General features: G+C 45.2%; 1 protein-coding gene across 1 annotated transcript; it reads right to left on the reverse strand.

The window, feature by feature from the left end:
* Window positions 1-2,015: 2,015 nt before the first annotated feature.
* On the reverse strand, window positions 2,016-20,670 carry DDX21 (DExD-box helicase 21). The gene is made up of 15 exons (XM_084751946.1): window positions 20,513-20,670; window positions 17,906-18,343; window positions 14,963-15,038; window positions 14,115-14,293; window positions 12,986-13,103; window positions 11,614-11,799; window positions 10,286-10,431; window positions 9,511-9,660; window positions 8,740-8,901; window positions 7,767-7,886; window positions 7,174-7,247; window positions 6,560-6,719; window positions 5,597-5,731; window positions 4,408-4,452; window positions 2,016-3,965 (listed from the first exon to the last, which is right to left on the reverse strand). The coding sequence occupies exons 1-15, from the start codon at window positions 20,597-20,599 to the stop codon at window positions 3,708-3,710; spliced, it is 2,334 nt and encodes a 777-aa protein (XP_084608072.1). The 5' UTR covers window positions 20,600-20,670; the 3' UTR covers window positions 2,016-3,707.
* Window positions 20,671-21,494: the final 824 nt, after the last annotated feature.

A 21,494-nucleotide genomic window follows, 5' to 3' on the forward strand; every position in this document is an offset into this window, starting at 1 on the left:
GCCCAGGATAGCCTCAGACTCAACATCCTCGTGTGCACATGCTGCACACCAGCATCCAAAGAGCTAGGATTTATGGGTATGCCACCACCCAGCCCTCCTGGGATTCATTTCGTACGTATTAGAGGTCTGAAGAAAAAGGCTTCGTCTACATAAGTGTTATAGGTCTGCTCTGCTGGGGGAGAGTGTAACAGCTCCATGAAGTCACACTGCACAGCAAACCTCACATAGGAGACTTACTGGGCGGGAAAAATCCAGGAGTGGCTGCCTCTGCTCCTGAGCAAGCAACTGTGAATGGAAAAGCAGGCAGGGCTTATATAGGATTTCTTAGGGGGCAGAACTTTCCAGGGTGAGATTTGGTGGGATTTCAACTCTTGAGCTTGGGGAGCTCACGAATTGGTGGGATTTTGTGGGAAGCTCAGGGACTGAAGGCTTTTTTCACCCTCTTTTCCCCCTGGATTGGGGCCATGGGTCTGGACCAAACGACCTTTCAGGCCTCAGGAGACCTAGGGTGTTGTACCCAGATTGCAAGATCCCCCAAAACCACCAAGACTTGATACCGATGCAATACACATGAGGACCTTTAATAGACTCAGAGTCAGGCTCTGACTGGACACCAACAGTGGTACCCAGAAAGAGCCCTGGTCTCTGAGCAGAGGGTAAATTTATTTATAGGTTCCTACCCCTCCCAGTGCCCCAAAGCAGGGGAGTTCCAGCCTGGCAAGTGTCTATTGGTTGAGTAACATAAAGAGGTCTAATGTCTAAAGGTGACAAGCTACAGAAAAAGGCTCCAAGACCACTCATGGCTTAGCTTTCTTTGTTCCCTTGTCCAGGGAAGTGTCTTGTTTCTTATTAACCCTATCTCCAGTGGCCAGAAAGGAATGTGGCCATAAAACTGGGTCTCTTATCAACTCTATCTCCGGTGGGACCCTTCAGGCCAGTCACTAGGCAACGAACACTATCTCTAGTGGGGCTGCTCTTTGCAGCTGGCCAGATGATCTCCTGTAAGCCTATTTCTTAACCTTTGCCCCAGTTACCCTGAAATCCAATTTTAGTTCTTCTGGTATCTCAAGGGTGAAGCTCCATCACCATGGGGAGGAGGTACTGCAGCAGTGGTGGGCTGCGGGCTGCTATTGTCTTTAATAGATTGTACCTCATAGGGTAGAGGCAGCTGCTGTCCCTGTGGGTGCCACTCAGGGACTATATACATTTATTTGGATTACTATTCTTGATTTTTAAAAATATTTACTTATTGTGTACACGGTGTTTTGTCTGCATGTACACCAGAAGAGGGCACCCAATCTCATTGTAGATGGTGTGAGCCACCATGTGGTTCAACTGTTTTCGTTTTTTTCAAGATTTATTATTATGTATACAGTACTCTACCTGCATGTACACCTGCAGGCCAGAAGGGGGCATCAGATCACATTATAGATGGTTGTGCGCCACCATGTGGCTGCTGAGCCATCTCTCCAGCCCTGAATTGGGTTTTTTGTTTGTTTGAGACAAGGCAGGGCCGGGGGTGGCACTCGGGAGGCAGAGGCAGGTGGATAACTGTGAGTTAGTCTACAAAGTGAGTCCAGGACAGCCAAGGCTAACACAGAGAGACCTTGTCTCGGAAAAAAACAAAAAAAACAAAAAAAACAAAAAACAAGACAAGGCAGGCGAGGTTTGCTGTGATTTTAAGGCCAGCCTGGTCTACAAGCCTGGTCACCTGAGGCTAACAGAGAGAGACCTTGTCTCTGAAAAAACCCAAAAAGAAAATGAATTTGTATAAAATTGCCTACTGAAATGTTAATGTAAGATCACTTTTATTTTTATGAGAATTTGGCCAAGGCTAACCTCCTTTCTTGAGCCTCCTGCTTGAACTGATCCCCCCAATGCAATATGCACAGGAAGCAAGCCTTTACCAAGCTAGCACCAATTTTACTAGATTTGTATACCCAGCAGTCATTGATATAATAAAAATGTCAAGTTATTTTCTTTTTAGAAAATGAAAAACACCAAAAACTAAAGTATAAAGCATTAGTATCTTTATTATGGCATAGTGCAGTACTTTATACAGTAACTCACTTTAATGTAAAAACATTTTATGTACAATTGCAGAGAAACAACTACACAAGACAGCTGGAACATAAACAGGTTGTAATTCCCAAGTCTGGAGTTATCTGATAAACTGGAAAATATTTTCTTTGTAGAAAATAGTAAAAATGATAACATTTCCCAATAAGCCCACTTAACCCAAATATTAGCTTAATTATATACATAAATATTGTTTAGATTCTGGGATCCAGAGAAAACCTTATCTTCGCTGTGTTCATAAAGCTGTGTTTTATTAAACTGAATAACCTTTCACTTCACTGGTTTACGGCAGATCATTTGCCCACAGGGTAACTCATCATTCAGAAAGGTGCTAGCATGCCTCACCAGCCGTGCAAGTACAGCCAGCATGGCCTTTAATCTGCGTGATACAGCAAGTTCTTATCCTAACAGTGAAATGACTCATTCAATTGTGCCCACATAATTGGACAAAACCCAAACTTATTACAAGCCACAGAACCATCAACAAAGAAAAGTATCTGAAATAGTTCCCAGCACAGAGTGAATCTAAATAGAAAACAGGACACCACCTCAGCTGCCAGGAGCCGATTTGGTTTCCAGAGCCCTTTGATGCCAGGTGTTCTGGAAAGGAGGGAAGGGTCCCACTGAGCTCAGAGAATGAGTCTGAAGATCTTAGTTGATTCTGATTGTCCTCCAGTCCTCTGCACAGAGGCTAGAAGGCTAGAGGACCCCACCACTTGAGCTTCTGTGCCAGGCAGTTATTACTGGGCCAGATGCTATGCTGAGTTCTTTAGTGCTCTCAAAGCAACAGCTTAAAATTGTAGCCTGTCTTAGGATTCTCTAAGGGTGATAACTTTTCAATGGAAAAGCAGCTTAACAGTAAGAGATCTTGTGTTGTGGCTTAAGATCTAGGCCACTGAGAACACTGTCCCATTCTGCCCACTAGTAGATAGTCCCTTTAAGAGTCACGACTCATGAAGTGGTCACCACTCAAAGCACGCCTCCTCCTGCCTCGTCACTTGTGAAGATAAAGACCACTCGTGTGTTCTGAAATGCTCTTCAGCAGTGCCACCTGAGCCCATCTTCCCTGTATTACTTCTTGGTAAATTAATCTTCCAAAAGTAGGGCACAAGCACTTAAATATCATTTTTCCAGACTCTTTACCCATGAAAAGACCTACAGACTTCAGACACTAGGGACTGAACTTTAAAGACACCGGTTCCTATGAAAATGGACTTGTGTATATACACTGTGGAGAATTCACTGGAACACAAGTCACCTAATGCGAAACTGAGAGTGTGCAGATACTACGGAGCGAATCTACCCTGTCTGCGTCCAGAGCCTGGCACAAACTATTTAAATCAGCTAGGTCTGAAATGGCCTTTGAAAAGCATTGCTTAGTATCAAACCTCAGCAGACTCTATGTATCTGCTGAGAAGGCCAGGAGGCCAAGGATTGACAAGCAAAAATAAATAGCCCTGACTCATTTGATTTTCCAGAGATAAGGGAATCCCTTAGGGACTTTATTTTCTCTGCAAGGAGTGGGGGTGTGGGGGTGTGGGTGAACAAATGATCAAGAGGAAGCCCTAGGGGCTGTGACAGCAGGCAGGGCACCAGAGTCCATAGTGTAAAGCCTCCTCCTGCTCTACTCACTGGCCAAACGCTTTACTAAAACTACGCTTCTGGCCTCTGTTTCCACCTCCTGGCCGCTGTCCTCGGAAGTTTCTATTTCCTCCTCGCTGGCCTTGTCCCCTGAAGTTCCTGCTTCCACCCCGCTGTCCTCTGAAAGCACCACGACCGCCATCCCGCTGGCCCCTGCCACCTCGGTACCCTTCCAGGGGTCCTTCCAGCTCCGGCTGCTCCGTGGCCACAGCCAGCTGCCAGCGTCTTGAGTCGTGCCACTTCTCCTGTGGGCAGAGGGTTTGTTTCATGGTTTTATTAAGTTTGCTGAAGCCACAAACATTTTTACTTTATCTTCAAGGAACAAGTTGGTAACTAGGTGCTTAAAAAGCTGCTAGTGCTAAGAAAGAGGTCCTGCTTAGCTGTGTGTCGAGAGAGGCATAGGCCTTCTGAAGGGCAGCCCTCAGTATACATTTTGAAATTGGCTGTAGCTGTCTGAGGCAGATACCTGCCACAGTGCTAAAAAACACACCAACACCAAGCACGCAGGAAGGCATGCGGCACAGAGAAGCAGGGCAGATGCAGAGCCCAACTCCAGGAAGGAGCATGGCAGGTCCAGAAGCAAGGTCACAATAAAACAGAGACTGCTCTGTGGTCCACTGTCACTTGCTTTCAGCATGTATACTGTATGATTTGGGTCTACATACAATAAAATCTAGAATAATATACCTGTATTTCCGTGACTGCTTCAGTGCGGACGTCAAAACAAACTCCCTAGAAATCAAAGCAGGAAGAGTTAACCCTCTAACACCAATACTGCAAAACATAAAAAACCTAGCAGGTGCTGAGTGAGCTGGAACTCTAGAGCTGGGCTGAGACACACTCCTGACAGCCGCGGCAGGAGGGGAAACGCCCCACACGAATCAGAAGGGTATACAACTGCCTGAGTAGGCATTCCCGGCTATCCCACACTGTGCCAACCCATATTCAGGATGATACAAGGAAAGCAGAAAATCATCTTCTATTGCTCATTTCTAGTTTTTCATAATTCAGTTTTCTATGAAAACATGAGAAACAGTTTATAGTTCACTGTTAGATCTTTGATAATAAGCACTTGTCGTATTAGTCACCGAAGTGCCCAACAGCAAACTACTCCAGTAATGACACAGTTTGAGCTATACTTTATTCACCCAGAAATTTACCCAGCACAGCATTAGGTATCAGTGAAGTGCCAGAGGACTCTGACATTTGTGGGCTGCTCCATGTACAGACAACTCCAGGAACACTGAAGCATTCAGGAATGCAGAGAGGCTTTGCCTTGATAGATCACAGGCTTTGAGGCCTTCCATTGTAAGCAATCAGAGGGAGGGAAAATTCACCAGGTGAACAATGTCCCAAGAACTCTGCCACCCAGTCACAGCTTAGTCTTAAGGGAACTGTGAAGGGGAAGGTGCTGTAAGCAACCAAGGCATCGCTGCAGTAGAGGGTGCTAGGGTGATGTGTGGCGCTGGTAAGCAGAGCGTTTACCCTCAGCTTCCGGAAGTTGGTTCATGGCTTCTGTGATCAGGCATTACCCATCTCATAAGCATCTTCACCTAATCTCAGGCTCTATCTAGGTTTTCTACTTCTCCGGTAATACGCATCTGCCCCTTTTATTCTCATTTTCCCATAAAGGAAGATTGATATCATAAAAGTTTAGGTGGTAAGATTTTAAGTTTTAAATTTGAATTCAAAATACTGAACTGAGCTCCATAATAAACCATGGACGTGCAGACGGTGGGGAAGCAGCTGGGTGTCAGGAGTCGGGCACTGTGTGGAGAGTGCGGAGATGCAGCACGCCCCAGGCAGAGAGAGGACACATCTTGGTTACCATGCTAACCACCAAGCTAAGCTGAGGTCACCGAGGCCCCGTACTCACCAGTTTGTCTTTGAGGAAGACCATCCCCTTCACTTTGGCATCAATGCTCTCGCCCAGCTGCTCCTTAAGTTCTTTCCAGGCATAGCTGATGTTGGGCATTTCAATCGAGCACCGCAGGATCATGGTCACAAAGCCCTTCGGGGAGAAAGGGGCACAAACCTAAGTCTTGAAAACCAATCAGCAGCACAAGCACTTGCTGTGCTGTCTCACTGGCCCTTTATTTAAAAATTTAAAAAATTATTATTTACCTTTATTTCATGTGCATTAGTGTTTTTTGCCTGCATAAATGTCTATGTGAGAGTGTCAGATCTGGGAGTTACAGACAGTTGTGAGCTGTCATGTGGATGCTGGGATTTGAACCCAGGTCTTCTGGAAAAGCAGTCTCTCCAGCCCCCCTTTTTTAGGTCCCCCACCCCCACCCCAGACAAGGTCTCTCTGTGTATCCTTGGCTGTCCTGTAGACCAGGCTGGCCTCAAACTCACAGCGATCCACCTGCCTCTGCCTCTCAAGTGCTGGGATTACAGGTGTGTGCCACCACGCCCAGCTCTTTTTTTAGTCTCTCTGCCTCTCAAGTGCTGGGATTACAGGTGTGTGCCACCACGCCCAGCTCTTTTTTTAGTTTTTTGAGACAGGTTTTCTCTGTGTCCCGGCTGTCCTCAAACTTAAAAGAGAGATCTTCCTGCCTCTGCCTCCCAAGTACTGGGATTAAAGGTGTACACTACCACACGCTGCCTAAAACTTTTAAATAAACTTTATTACCCATTAACAGCCAATGCTGTTTCTCCTTGCAATCTACCCCTGGGAAATACTCCTCTACTTTGGTCTCTTTGGTTGTTTTTAATTAGGAAAATGGTAAACATAGTCAGTGCCTTCCCACCTCCTAGAGAAAATGAAGCCAAGTAGGAAGTTCAAATGAACTCTTTTAGTTTTGCCTATGCCGTGTTATAAAGTACCAACACTTACCGCTTGTGAGTTGATCAAGGAGCGCTGATCGACAGCCGTGGCCCCTGAGATGTGGGCCAGCGCGGCTGCCAGGGCCTCTACCGCTCCCTTCTCCTCGATCAGCTTCTCAGCTGACTGCTTGAAGTGGCTAATGGCAGTAGGAGGCACAGAATCCAATAGCCTGTGGTGTGAGAGTGAGCTTGTTAGAAAATTAAGGAGGAGCAGGCAGGAGGATCTGAAGTCCAAGGTCGGCTACTTTAGTAAGTTCCAGGCATTCTTGGGACAGAAGACACACCTTCATACAAAGCAGCTGATCAATCCTTGCTTCTATCAGATTTCATTCTACTACATAGGAAAAGAAGTGAATGTGGAATGTTCTCTGTGATCCCACCTAACCAGGCACCAGGTGGGAAATATCCTAAAACTGTCCAACACAAACCCAACTATAGACAGGGCTTCCCACCCCTGCAGAACGGGATGGTGCAGAGATGAGCAGAAACAAGGATATATATTCTGTCAAGTGGTCTGTTTTATAAGCAACTGTTTGATAAACTCTTTATAAACAGTAAGAAAAGAAACTTTAAAGGTCTAAGAATCAGCGCTGAAACATACCTAGGTGACGGCAGACAACATACCTGATGGCATCTTTGCTGGAGGCTTTTATTATTTCTGTTGCAGAAGGAACACCTATCCGTTTAAACTTAATTCCCTACAAGAAAACAAACCAATTTTATGGCTCTACCAAGATTAAGTAACTTTTTCCTTAAAACTACCAAACAAACCACTTTCTAGTCTATGTGGCAGCTGCCAAGTGAAGCCTACTCAAGTGCAGGGGCTTCCTCTGAGAGGAGGAATGGTCAATTCTATAAGGAAAGCTAGTCTCGCACCCCCATCCCCACCCCCAAGACAGGGTCCCAAACCCACGGTGATCCTCTTGCCTCTCAAGGGTTGTAGCTATATGAACCACACACCGAGCTCCCTTCCTCTTCCAATGCTCCTCCCCCCATGCCTTCCCAATACTCTCTAACCTCCTGAAGGAATTCTGGTCCTGCCACACTACTGTCTAAGAATTGTCTTCCAAATATAAGAAATGTATCACCATTTTCAAATGCAAGTTACTTAGCAGCCCTTCTACCATGGAACAGAAAGAAAACGGCTTTCAGCTTTGAACCCAAAGGCTGACACTGCCTTCAGACCTTAGCATATGCAACTCAGGAAATCACTTTACCGCTTTCTGCTCCACTTGTGCTAACTGGTACTCTTCCTTGTGCTGATAAAAGCAGATGCAAACCCCTGTCCTTCCAGCTCTGCCGGTCCGCCCCGAACGGTGAATGTAAGATTCCACATCCTATGGAAACCAAGTGCAGGAGTGATATAACAAAGATTAACTGTGCAGACCTCAGTGAATGAAACCAACTGTACTGCCTAGGAGTCTCAAAACTTCTCCAACAGTGGTCCCTATCCTGTGTGTAAACATCCCGAGGGTATGTGTGTTTTTAAGCTTCAAGTGGCTGCAGCAAAGTATTAAAACTTATTTTAGTAGCCAGGCATGGTGGCACATGCCTTTAATCCCAGCATGGGAGGCAGATCTCTATGAGTTCGAGGCCTGCCTGGTCTACAAAATGAGTCCAGGACAGCCAGGGCTACAGAGAAACATGCCTTGAAAAACAAACAAACAAAAAATTTATTTTAGTATACTCAAGTCTTCTTAAAAATGTGCTCACAAAGTTAGAATGTTTCTATTGACAATAGGACAAGGAACCAAAAGATAAACGGACAAGGAAAATGTATATAGGCACAATGAAATTTACATCAGGAAAAATTAAATGATGAAATTGCAGGGAAATGGAGACACCGACTTAGAAGACTTAATTCCTCCCTCCTCTCTGAGCCAGCCAGTCAGCCTATCTATCTATCTAGCCATCCATCCTGACTTTGTGCTAGAATCCAGGAAATCAGAAAAGGGCCCATGAAAGGCTTTAACCAAAACCAGGGAGTCTGCTAGAACATACTCCCATGAAGGTGGCAGGGTAAGTATTGAGGGTAGAAGGTGGAAAAAAGAAACAGGAAAGTAGCAGGGGCAGACATCTAAACACATATGCCTAAGTCCAGGACAGCCAAGGCTATACAGAGAAACCCTGTCTCGAAAAACCAAAAACCAAAAACCCCAAAAAAACCCCAAAAACAGAAACAAAACTTACCTTTGGTGGGCAACTTTGAACAACCAAGTCAACCTCAGGGATGTCTAACCCACGCGCAGCAACATTAGTTGCAACCAAAACTCCAAAATTGCCATTTCGGAAACCTTTCAGGGTGATTTCCCTTTGCTTCTGTGGAATGTCCCCATGTAAAGACTGGGCATCCTGCCAAAGAAATAAACTGACCTAAGAATTCCAGACCCAACAGGACATCCTCCAAGAGGCCCAAAGGGCTCAATTTCAGAATACTCCTGGAAGTATTATAAACTGAGAAACAGATGCCTTCTTACATGTGTTTTTTTTTTTAATTTATTTTATGTACATGAGTGATATGTTTGCATGTACACCTGCAGGCCAGAAGAGGGCATCAGATCACATTACAGATGGTTGTGAGCCACCATGTGGTTGCCGGGAATTGAACTCAGGACCTCTGGAAGAGCAGTCAGTGCTCTTAACCTCTGAGCCATCTCTCCAGCCCCCTTACACTTGTTTCTTACACGGAAAAAAATCTTCAAACTGTCTGCAATCTTCAGCTATCACATCAACCATTTCTAACTGTACTCTCTGAAGTGTGACTACCCAAAAGTGACTATACCTACTCTGTAAGTAGAGTTTTACATGTGAACCACCAACCCAGACCAATAAAGGAGCTTCGCTAATAATAATTATCTAACTCAACTGGAAGCCACTGGGTGATCGAAAAACAGAAGGAAGTAGAGTCCAGAGTAAAGATTTACTGATGACCCAGCCTCTTCAGGCACAAGAAGGACCAACCTGCTTTATGCATGTGTTCTGTGACAGCTCCTGGGCATCCTTCTTGGTCTCACAGAAGATGATGGTGCGCCCTTGGTGACCGCTGTACACTCGGATCACATCCCCAATAACTGCTGCCCTCTCACTCCAGTGACACTTAATCGCCAAGTGCTTTTAAGAGAAGAGACATTTAGTAAAGCCCAGCTGGGACATTACAGCTCCCTTCTTCATGCTTAAGTCTAATGTCTTGGGACAGGAAGTAAATGCAGGCTGTAATGGCTCTCTGCTGCCACCACTGCTTAAAGGGAAAGAAGGAAACTAAATAAAGCAAATTCAAGAGCAATGCGCTCTATCCCCAGGCCGTTCTCCAGCGTCTACATTCTACTATAACCAGGAACACTATTTTCCAAACTCCTGCGGGAAACCAAATAATGGACAAGAGTCCCTTCATCCACTTAAAGTACAACCTGTAACAACTACTGTTCAGGCCTGCTCTCGGGTGAAATGAATTCATCTAGGTACCGGAGCCTAAGATGGAACAGATTCAAGATGATGCTTCAGGCTGCTCTGCTGCCCTCTAGTGGCTATATTTGTTTATCAAATGACTCTGCAATCAGGCTACTAGATGGTGAAATCTAGAAAGCACAGATACCACACATAAAAGAGAATTGGTTCTGCATAGGGACTTAGTATTTGTCTGGAAAGAGTTTGTATTTGCTATTCTTAAAACCACCAAACAGGAAACAGAATGTTCGACAATTTAATACTAATTCCGGCAACTAAATGAATCATTTACCTCCACAGTTATGGCTGCTTTCTGAGTCTTTTTACCAATCAGGTCCACCTGTTCGTATGTAGATTTCATGTATTTCTTAGCAACATTAAATACCCAATGAGGGCAAGTTGCAGAGAAAAGCAATGTTTGGGGGTTGTCTTCAGAATCTTGGGGGAAAAAGAAGTCAGTGTGAATAATCCAAGCAAGCCTGCATTCACAGTACTCACCTCACCTGGCCTCCTGGTGTACCACCGTTACCACCAACCGCTGTCCGTTAGCCATGCATCGAAGACACAAGACTAAAAAGATGCCAGAAACCCCCAACACACAAAAACGGAAACGATCTGTCATAGTAAAGGATTCCTAAATGATGAAAGTGTGTGGGATCCATCTATTTTCTAGCCTTTGCTCTGTCCCACACAGGAAATCTGCCCCATGAAAGAGGCCAACAGTCCTGGAAGTCCAGGTACCAGCAGCATGGACCTCTAACTAAGTAGGCCATGAAAAAGCTTTCAGCTCAATCCTCTACATCTACAAAAGATCCCCAATGTATCTGCTTATCTGACTTAGAAGCACTATTGTTCCCAAAGCCCCGAAGAGTGCAAGCTGACAGACCCAGGTCAGTGCACTGTAAGCCAAGTCAGTAGGAGACAGGCATTGCACAACGGCTCCAGCTACTGCAGAACCCTCTATAGAGATAAAGGGGCAGAGGGCAGAGCAAATCACTCGAGGGAGTTCAAATCCTATCAGGTAACTTATGCTTAGTGCACACACACCAGGGATAAATACACTGAAAGATGTTGGCTGGTAAAACAGCACTTTTTTGTTTTGTTGTTTTGTTTTGTTTTGTTTTTCGAGACAGGGTTTCTCTGTGTAGCCTTGGCTGTCCTGGACTCACTTTTGTAGTCCAGGCTGGCCTCAAACTCACAGCGATCCGCCTGCCTCTGCCTCCCGAGTGCTGGGATTAAAGGCGTGCGCCACCACGCCCGGCTGCACATTTTTCTTTTATTCACACAAGTTTTCATCTATTATATAACAAATCTTTCAATTTCCAAGTTAAAACAAAAACTTTTTAAATTCCAAGTTTTAGGTAGGTGGATGGTGGTGTACACTTTTAATTCCAGCACTTGGGAGGCATAAGCAGTTGGATCTCTGAGTTCGAAGCCAGACTGGTCTACACAGCAAGTTCCAGGACAGCCAGGGCTACACGGAGAAACCCTGTCTCAAAACAAAAAAAAACAAAAAGAAAACCAAAAATCCCATGTTTTCCCAAGTAAGTGTCCTTATTTATCTCCTGGAAGACAATTTCACCACAAACCTTCGCTCTGCTTCTTAAATTTGGGGCTCACCTTTCTTATATGCCACACATAAAATTTCTTCCACTTGCTCAGCAAAACCCATATCCAACATCTGGTCAACTTCATCCAGGACAACATGCTTAAGTTTGGTGAGGTCTAGCTTGCCGTTCTGCAGGTGGTCTTTAATACGACCCGGGGTCCCAACCAGGATATCAATCCCATTCCGCATGCGTTCAACTATAAAACATCAACAGAACGAGTTACCTTGCTTTAAAATTCCTTTTATCAGCATGGAGTATCCACCTAAATACACTCAGCCTAAACTGTTACTAGACAGCTACAAAATAATATGCTGTAAGTAATGACAGTAACAGGGAGAGCACATGGGAAACACAGGGCCAGTGTACTAACACACCAGGACAATGTCTAGATTTCACAGACCTATAATCTTAAGGCAAAAAGAAACATTATTTTGTCTTGTTTTGAGACATGGTATCAATATTAAGTTCAGAATGCTCTTTTTTTAGGGGGGTAGGGTGTGTGTATGTTTACGAGTTGGGATTTCTCTGTGTAGCCTTGGCTGTCCTGGACATTTTGTAGACCAGGCTGGCTTTGATTTCACAGAGACCCACCTGCCTCGACCTCCCTGAGTGCTGGGTCTAATGGTATGCATCACCATGCCTGGCTCTTTCAGAATGCTCTTGAAGTCAACTATTTTTCCTGCCTTAACAAATACGCCACTCATTATGTATGGCTGAGAAATAAGCGACTTCTGTAGAGTGACTGGGTGTAAAAGGTCAAACACTCTAATGAGGTACAGAGACACTGAGAACGTGGTACTTGCTCACTGTGCCTAATCTAGGGGCAATAAGGAGGCAGAGGCAGGCGGATCACTGTGAGTTCGAGGCCAGCCTGGTCTACAAAGTTAGTCCAGGACAGCCAAGGCTACACAGAGAAACCCTGTCTCGAAAAACCAAAAAAAAAAAAAAAAAAAAAAAAAAAGAAGGATTTTTAAAAAAACTGTGTTGTCAGTATAGTTAGGAATTATACTAGGCAATCTGTATTTTTTTTTTTTACTCATTATGTATACAGTGTTCTGTCTGCATGTACATCTGCATATCAGAAGAGGGCATCAGAGCTCATTACAGATGGTTATGAGGTACCATGAGGTTGCTGGGAATTGAGGTCAGGACCTCTAGAAGAGCAGCCAGTGCTCTTGGCCTCTGAGCTATTTCTCCAGTCCACTTTATATTATTTAATACAACTTTACAAATAGAAAAAAGTCAGCCAGGACCCTGCTCTTCCCCATTCTTAAACAACAGGCAAGAGAGAAACCCTGAAAATGTGATGAAGACAGTCTCCAAGATGAGGAGGCACCCAGAATGTGGCACGCATCCCTCCCCTAGCTTTTGAATTTACTTACTTTGTCCACCGTAGGGAGTTCCACCATAAAAACAAGCCACTGACAGCTTTTTTGTGATGTCACTGAAGTCTTTGCTCACTTGATTTGCTAGCTCTCTTGTAGGGGCAAGAACCAGCACCTGAAAGAGAGAAGCACAGACTCTCAGCATGCTGTGCAGTACCTGTCTCTCAGCACTCCAGAACTCACAACGCCCACCAGCCTACTCACCTTGACATAGTGAGACACTTATCACATGCAGTAACCATCACACGCTGACTATATGAAACCACAGGCACACTCATACAGCCCAGGCAGTTCCAAGAGCCTGTGATCACACCCCTTACAACCAGGTGTCCAGATGCTCGCTGCTCCGGACAACTACAGAGTTCCAGGAAAATGACCCGGAGGAGCTACACCGACGTTAACTGATACTCCAGTTTTCCCTGGTGCCTTATGTGCTACAAAGTACTTTCTACTCATTATTCTGACTTAATTCTCAACAATCTTTTTTTGGCAGACATTAAAGAGTCAATGATTGAAGTCCATGGGCCAATGGAGGCCAAGCGTGGACTAAACTACAGAGGGCAGAGCCCAACACTTGTTGACAGGGTCTTCTACAGTCACTGGGTTCATTCTGGGTAACAGCAAAAACAACGATGCAGAAGTCAGTCGTGGTAGTACACGCTTTACAGTGTCAGCACAGAGGCAAAGGCAAGTAGGTGTCTGTGAGCTACAGATCAGCCAACTCCACATAAATAAATAAACACGCAGGATCAAGCCTGTGAGCCCCACGCACATCAACTTTTTTTTTCTTTTCTCAGTTTTTCAAGACAGGGCTTCTCTGTGTTAGCCTTGGCCATCCAGGACTTGCTTTGTAGACCAGGCTGCCTCTACCTCCTGAGTGCTGGGATTAAAAGCGTGCACTACCACGCCTGGTGCACACCAACATTTTAAAGGGAATGTGCACATTAGTAAGTATGGGTAACACCCACGGGGCAGTTTACAGCAATCAACACACAGAGCTGATAACCCACAAGCTAGAACAATCACCCCAGCCCACGGTCAGATAAATTCCGGGGCGCACGGACCTTGGTGGTAAGCAGCATGTGCAAACCAAGCCCTGAGCCTGTGATGAGCTCAGGATAGTTACCTGAGGGGCTCGGCCTCTCTTCCTGTCTTGTAGCCCACCTTGAAGCTTCTCAATCAGAGGGATGGCGAAGGAGAACGTCTTTCCAGTTCCTGTGCGCGCCTGGGCAATTAAGTCTTTCCCACTGTACACGTGGTGGAATGTCTTGGCTTGTACAGGAAACAGGAAGCTCACCCCACGAGCTGTGAACAAATCAATCATTTCACTTACCACTGTTTTTTGTTTTATTTTCTGTGTTAGGGATCAAAGAGGTTTTGTAAAATGCCAACCCCACCTGAAACACACTCATACCTGTGATCCTACAGAGGTAGGGAACTCTACCTCCCTCACCCCCCTTTTTGTTTTATTTTTTTCGAGACAGGGCTATCCTGGACTCGCTTTGTAGATCAGGCTAGCCTTAAACTCACGAAGATCTGCCTGCCTCGGGAATTCTACCTTTTCACAAACACCTACAAAGTCAGGGTCAATGAAGAATCCTCCTGACTGAAAATTATTGTTAATAACCTAATTATAATTGCAATAGTGTGGTTATTACTTGTGAAGCTCATGTGAACCTAAGAGTCCAGGAGGCTCTGTGTTCCACACCGTGCTGTGCCGGGGAAGAACCTGGACCTCCTCAGCCGGTTCACACAGATCACAGGACCCAAGGCATCCTGGTGATGTTAACCTCAGGTGGGAGAAGACGACAGAGACCACAGCAGAAGTGTGTCGATCACCATACTTCCGAATGAGCAACAGTACAGCCTGATCTGTAATGCACAGGTCTGCTCCTCTGTAGCATAGATGCCTACAGTAAGAATCGGTCTCCATGCACCACACAGAGTACAAGTTATGATGCTCTGGAACCTCACCTTTTAGAAGCTTGACAGTCTCTTCAGATATGGGAAAGTTAGAGAAAGCTCCTTCTTTCTGCTCCAAGGGTACTTCCTATCAAAACAAAAGACCACAGAAATCGTTACTCTACGTGCAAGGGAATGCAGGAAGCCTCTGGAGAAAAAGAGAAGGCATTCTCCAACAGTTCCGGGGTAGAGGCACTTGCTGCCACAGCCTGATGACTGCATCTGATCAGCAGAACCCTCAGGGTTTCCAGGGAACCAACTCCACAAGTTGTCCAAGCTCCACACACATGCCATGATATATGTACCAGCCATCCACAAAAACTTTAAGAAGACAAAAGAGTCCATCTAAACACATCAGTTTAAGAGCCAATCAGAGTGGGCTGGAGAGATGGCTCAGTGGTTAAGGGCACTGAAAGGACCCTGGTTCAAATTCCAGCACCCACATGGCAGCTCACAACTGTCTGTAACTCTAAAGACCTGACATTCTCACACAGATATATATGCAGGCAAAACACCAATGCACATAAAATAAAGGTAAATAAATTTAAAAAGAAAAAAAGAAAAGGAACTTAAAATAAACAAACAAACCAATCAGAGAGGGGCTGGTAAGATGGCTCAGTAGGTAAAAGCCTTTGCTTCAGACTCCACAGTAGGAAAAGCAACAATTTCTGAAAGTTTTCTCTGACCTCTAGCTACACACCTTGTGTGTTCTGTGTCCTGTGCAGCCAATCTGAAATATACACAGGAAGACCCTGCCTCAACCTGCCTTAATGCTTAATAAAGAGGCCTGGCATGTGCCTTAATTCTTAGCATTTGAGAAGCAGTAATAGGCAAATCCCCCACGAGTTCCTAGTTTCAGGAATCAGGAATCACAGTGAGATCTCATCACTGAAGGAAAAAGAAAAAGAAAAAAAAGGGGAGGGGGAGGGACACAAAAAAACAAAAGCAATAAGCCAGGCAGTACACACCTTTAATCCCAGCACTTGGGAAGCAGAGACAGGTGGACCTGAGTTTGAGGTCAGCCTGGTCTGCAGAGAGCGTTTGAAGACAACCAGGGCTACGTAGAGTGACTCTATCTCTAAAACAAAAAACTAAACCAAACAACCTGTTGTCCTTGTAGAGGAAGGACCCAGGTTCAATTTCCTGTGTAACTTCAGGGAATCTTGATTCAAATGAGCAATAGGTGTGCACACACATGGTGCACACACACCAGTACATGAAGGTAAAAAACACACACATAGAGTAAACTTTTTTTTTTAAAGTGAGAATGAATGGTTGCCATAAAGTTTTAATATAGTTTAAGTTTAAGGAGAAAAACCAAATGTTTGGGGAGGTGGCTCAGTAGTAAAGAACATTTGTTACTCTTGCACAAGTTCCAGGTTTGATTCCAAACACCCACATGGTGGCCCACAACCATCCGTAAGCCCAGTTCCTGGGGACCCACGGCCCCTGTGGGCACCAGGCCTAAACAAGGCCCACATATGTACATTCAAGGAAAACACCCATACACACAAAAATAAAATAAACTTAAAATGTAATTCAAACATTTACTAGAAAAGGAATGAAGAAGTCAATTTCTAAACATTTATATTACATGCATCATAGAACTATTAAATATACTTAACATTTAAAGTAGGAGAGTGCTTATATAGAAACGGAGAAGGCGGAATATACTACTGTCAATGGTATCACTCTGCCTGACTTTTTCAAGTTGTGTATGTACAATGTACTGTAAGGAAACATGCAAACCGCCAACCTGTTGCCTCTCTACCTGTGAAGTACTTGGTAGTTTACCAAGAAGTTCAAATTCTAGGAAGCATTTTCCTTCAGGGTAAAATTTCCAATTCTCTGGATACTTTTCAGTCAGGAAAAAAAAAAAAGTAAAGTCTGACCATGAACCTTTTCCTTTCGAGACTGGTTTCACTGTGGAGCCCAGGCTGGCCTGGACCTCCAAATCTTCCTTCCTCAGCCTCAATGGTACTAGGATTACAGGCGTGCACTAATACACCCAACCAGAGCTGTTTTTCTTAAGTTTCTGGACAACCACAAAATCTGTGTCAGAGTGGACATTTAGCCTTGTTTAACATTAAGGAATTCAATGGCCAAGAAAAAAAAGTCATATAATATGCACACCTCATTTTGGTTGTTTAATGGAATCAAAATTCCTGGGACCAAGTGAAGCAGATGTAACTTTTCAGCTGCTTTCAGACTTGGCAAGTGGAGCAAGGCTTCCCCTGAACTTCAGCATACCAGCTCATTTAAACAGACGGGATACAGCTTTTGTTTATTTATTTATGTATGAGTGTTTTATCTGCATGGCTGTGCACCACATGTATGCTGGTGCCTGTGGAGACCAGATGTCAGTCAGACCTTGCTAGGACTGGAGTTATATACAAATATGAACTGATGGGTATTGGGAATCGAGCCCAAGTCCTCTAAAAGAGTAACTCTGCCATGCAGTGGTGATGCACACCTTTAATCCCACCCCTGGGAGGCAGAGGCAGGCAAATCTCAGGGTTCAAGACCAGTCTGGTCTACAGAGTGAGTTTCAGGACAGCCAGGGCTACACAGAGAAACCATCGGAGGGGATAAAGGTTGACGGAGTGGGGCTATAACTCTGTACCTTGTAGCTTGCTACCCACCCCAGAGAGGTGCTGACATCAAATTTCCTTCTCCCATTTAAAATAACATGTATGGGTTCAACCTCCACTATCCAAACAATTTAAAAATGTTTACAATTATGTGTACTAATCACACATTTCTCTGTAGCAATAAAACCCAGCCTACCTCTCTATACAACTTTGTCAGCTGGTGGGACAGCTCACCCTCAAGCCTGACAATCCAAGTTCAACCCCCAGGACCCACACAGTGCACGGAGAGAACGAAGGCCTCCAAGTGCTGTTTACGCATACATACCCCATAATAAGAAAAACCAGAAGGGAAGCTCAGCCTTACCTTTTCTGTCTCACTACTACTTTCTTCACCAAGAGCTTCACTGGAGTTGGAGTTAGATTCAGAATGAGAGAACCCATTCTTCAGCTTGGGGCTTTTCTCCCCAGCATCTCCATTTGCTTCCTTCCCTTTCTTCATCTTCTTGGGCTTAGGAGAGTCAGCATCTTCTTCCGAAGGCTCCTCGGCTTTGATTTCTTTGGTTTTAGCAGAGGCTGCTTTCTTCTCAAGGGGCTCCTTTTTCTTCTTGGATGTTTTGGCTTTAGAAGCAATGTCATCTTGCGGTGCCTCCTCTGGCTTCTTGGCCTTCTTGGATTTAGGGGGATCCACGTCATCTTCAGACGGCTCTTTCTTTTTAACTGCTTTAGCTTTGGAGGAGACAGCCTCTTCCATTCCTTCCGTGGCTTCTTTGGTCTTTGATTTGGGCTTCTCTTTTTTAGTTTTCTAGAAATTAATAAATACGCAAGCACTGAACAAGGCTGCTATACTTGTATAAGATCCGTCGGTTCTGGATCATTTTAGGACTATTTACAGTTATGAAGAACACAGCTCTAGACAATTCAACTATATAAATTAAAAAATCAACCCTGAAATTATACACATATAGCTAGCATGAAGTTGAAAGCAAGCAAGGTGGGGGTTACATGGAAAGGCCTGGAAGGAAGAAAGGGAAGGGAAGCAACGATGTAATTATAATTTTTAGAGACAGGGTCTCACTCCATAGCTCTGGCTGTCCTGAGAACTTGCTCTATAGAGCAGGCTGGCGTCAAACTCAGAGACCTGCTTGTCTCTGCATCTTTGGATTAAAGGTGTGTGCTACTACATCTGGCTTAGTACCATCTCTTAGTTAAATGAAAAAAATTACACACCAATAGACATAGTAATATGGGGGAATAAAAGAATTCTAAGTAACTCTACCGTTTATACTAGCCAACTGTTATAAAACTGAATTTTCCTATAAGAGATTTTAAGGAATCCCGCAAGGCTCTAAACTGCACACTACAAAGATGACCAAGAGCTCCAAGGGGCAAAATGCTTACCCTGCAAGCATGAGGACCTGAGCTGGCTGCGGTGGGCATGCTGTTTGCCCTCCAGTGGAGCAGGGAGCTTAGTCAGCTCCGGTAAATTAGGGGACCAGATTCAGAGAGAAACTGTCCCAAACAGAAACAGAGTGGCAAGCCCCTTGGTGGTGGCACACACCTTTAATCCCAGCACTTGCGAGGTAGAGGCAGGTGGGTCTCTGAGTTTGTAGCCAGTCTTGTTTACACAGAGAGTTCCAGGATAGCCCCAGGGCTACATGGAGAAATCTTGTCGTTAACCCTCCCCTCAAATCCCCTCCCCCCGCAAAAAAAAAAAAAAACAACCCATCCAACATTGACTTCTGGCTTCCACACATGCAGAGGCAAGCCGATCCAACCACACAGAGGTATGCACACACTAACAGTGACCAAGCAGTGTCCAAAGTTAACTATAAGAGAAACAGGGCTTTATATGTCCTCAGACGATTTCAAAAGCAGGTCTGTCATCCCTCCCTAAATTTCTATATGGTAAAGCACTCGAAATTTGTACTTCAAAGGACAAAATTAATTCACCTAAAGACACCATAGCTATCATTCTCATATGTAATATTTTACTTAAGCATATAGCCCATATTACTTAAAACTGGTACCAATTAGTGGTACAGCACCTGCCAACACGTGAGCCGTGAGCCAGCTGACCAAGGTTTGGTCACTGGTACCACAAAAAAAAAAATCTTTGAAATAATAAATTATGGATAATCTCTTCGCCCAACGAACACCTGTTACATGTGAAAAATAGCCAGGAAGTCGAGATCGGAACATAAATCAGTAGTCAGGTCCCTCTCTTCTGACTTCAGCATCCCACAGCTGAACACGCGGATGAAACCCAGGAACGCGGTGCTCTCTGCGGTTCCCACTTAATCCAAATAATATTGCCGTGTCTGTGTGAAAGGCTTACTTTCTAAAAGCCCCCAGGACAGCAAAAATCTCAACGAAGTCGTAAAAGACAGGAGTTTGGGGAGAGCTTTCGTTCCCTTGCTACTTCGATCATTAGAGACTGTCCCAAGTTAAGTTTTTTCATCCAAGGAATTAAGAAGGGACAAGGCGATTTTAAAAGTGCTCACAGAAGCTGGGCATGGTGGCGCACGCCTTTAATCCCAGCACTCGGGAGGCAGAGGCAGGTGGATTGCTGTGCGTGCGAGGCCAGCCTGGTCTACAAAGCGAGTCCAGGGCAGCCAAGGCTACACAGAGAAACCCTGTCCCCCCCCCAAAAAAAGTGCTCACACAGATCCTTTATATAATAGGGTGTTCCCTTAGCCTAACCTCAATTCCACACATCCGTCTGAGCTATGAATACTAAGAGGACCTCGTTTTCTAGGTTTTGTTTTAAGGTGAGATACTTGTCACTGCAGATGCCGCCCATGTGCGCAAATGTCAGGCCATGCTTTCTGCGGCTCCAGTGCCCACTGTGACGAGATCCGCAAACCTCTTCCGCCCTCTCAAGCCTGATCAGGCGGCTCGGCGTGTCACAGGGGCCCGCGGAGCAGAGGGCCACGCGCTCCCGGACCGCCGCGCCCCGGGGCTCCAGTCTCACCTTCTCGCTTGGCTTCGGCAGAGTCCCCATGCTCTCCTCGGCTGCGTCTGATGCCAACCTGGACTCACTGCGGAGCTTTCCTGGCATTATTCAGATCAAGCTGCTTAGGCCTACCGGCTTCCTCAACCGCGTGCAAAGGAGAGAGAGAGAGAGAAAGCGGACCGCCTCTCCGCCCGGCCTATTTCATCACTTCCGTTACGGAGCGCATCCGGCGGAAGCAGCGTGCTGCGGGGAGGCTGCGGCTCGCGCTGTTTTGCTCGGAAGAGGAGAGTGCCGCGTGCAGAGTGGGTATGCTCTTCCTATTCTAACTATAGCTAGATTCCTACCGTCCCTGTGAGATAAACACGCCTAGCCGGCTACAACTGTATAGCGATGTTGAACCTGACTCTGCTGCCTTCACTTCCCAAGTCTGGGATTACCGCCACATTTTTCCACAAACAGAAGTCGTGCTATGTGTATCTTTAGTCACCTGTGGAAAACTGATGGAGGTGACAGACGAACCCAGGGACCAGCGAGATACCTCAGGGCTGGTGACTTGAATTTGTGATCCCTGGAATCCAGAACGGACTGCACACAGTTGTTCTTTCAAACATGCACCTTGACACCCATATACATGCCGCACAACAATATGAACTTAAAAACAGAATTGCCAGAGAGATTAGGGGTGCACACCACTAGTCTCAGCGCTCAGGGGAAAGAGGCAGACGGGCATCTAATTTTTTTTTGTTCCCTTATGTTTCTTTTTTTAAAATATATTTTATTAATTTATTCATATTACATTTAAATGGTTATCCCCTCCCTTGTATCCTCTCATTCCTCCCTCCCTCCCATTTTCCCCCTACTCCCCTCCCCTATGACTGTGACTGAGGGGGACCTCCTCCCCCTGTATATGTTCATAGGGTATCAAGTCTCTTCTTGGTAGCCTGCTATCCTTCCTCTGAGTGCCACCAGGTCTCTCCATCCAGGGATGTGGTCAAATATG

Source organism: Acomys minous, assembly GCF_964271855.1.
Source record: "Acomys minous genome assembly, chromosome: 13".
Taxonomy (NCBI): domain Eukaryota; kingdom Metazoa; phylum Chordata; class Mammalia; order Rodentia; family Muridae; genus Acomys; species Acomys minous.

Excerpts from the sequence above, each read along its gene's own strand:
- DDX21 (XM_084751946.1), bottom strand. The coding sequence starts at position 20,599 with ATGCCAGGAAAGCTCCGCAGTGAGTCCAGGTTGGCATCAGACGCAGCC. Across the intron at positions 10,432-11,613 it reads ATGTGTGGCATATAAGAAAG|ATTCTGAAGACAACCCCCAA; the intron begins GTGAGCCCCAAA and ends TTTTCCCCCAAG. Across the intron at positions 8,902-9,510 it reads AGAACACATGCATAAAGCAG|GATGCCCAGTCTTTACATGG; the intron begins GTTGGTCCTTCT and ends TTTCTTTGGCAG.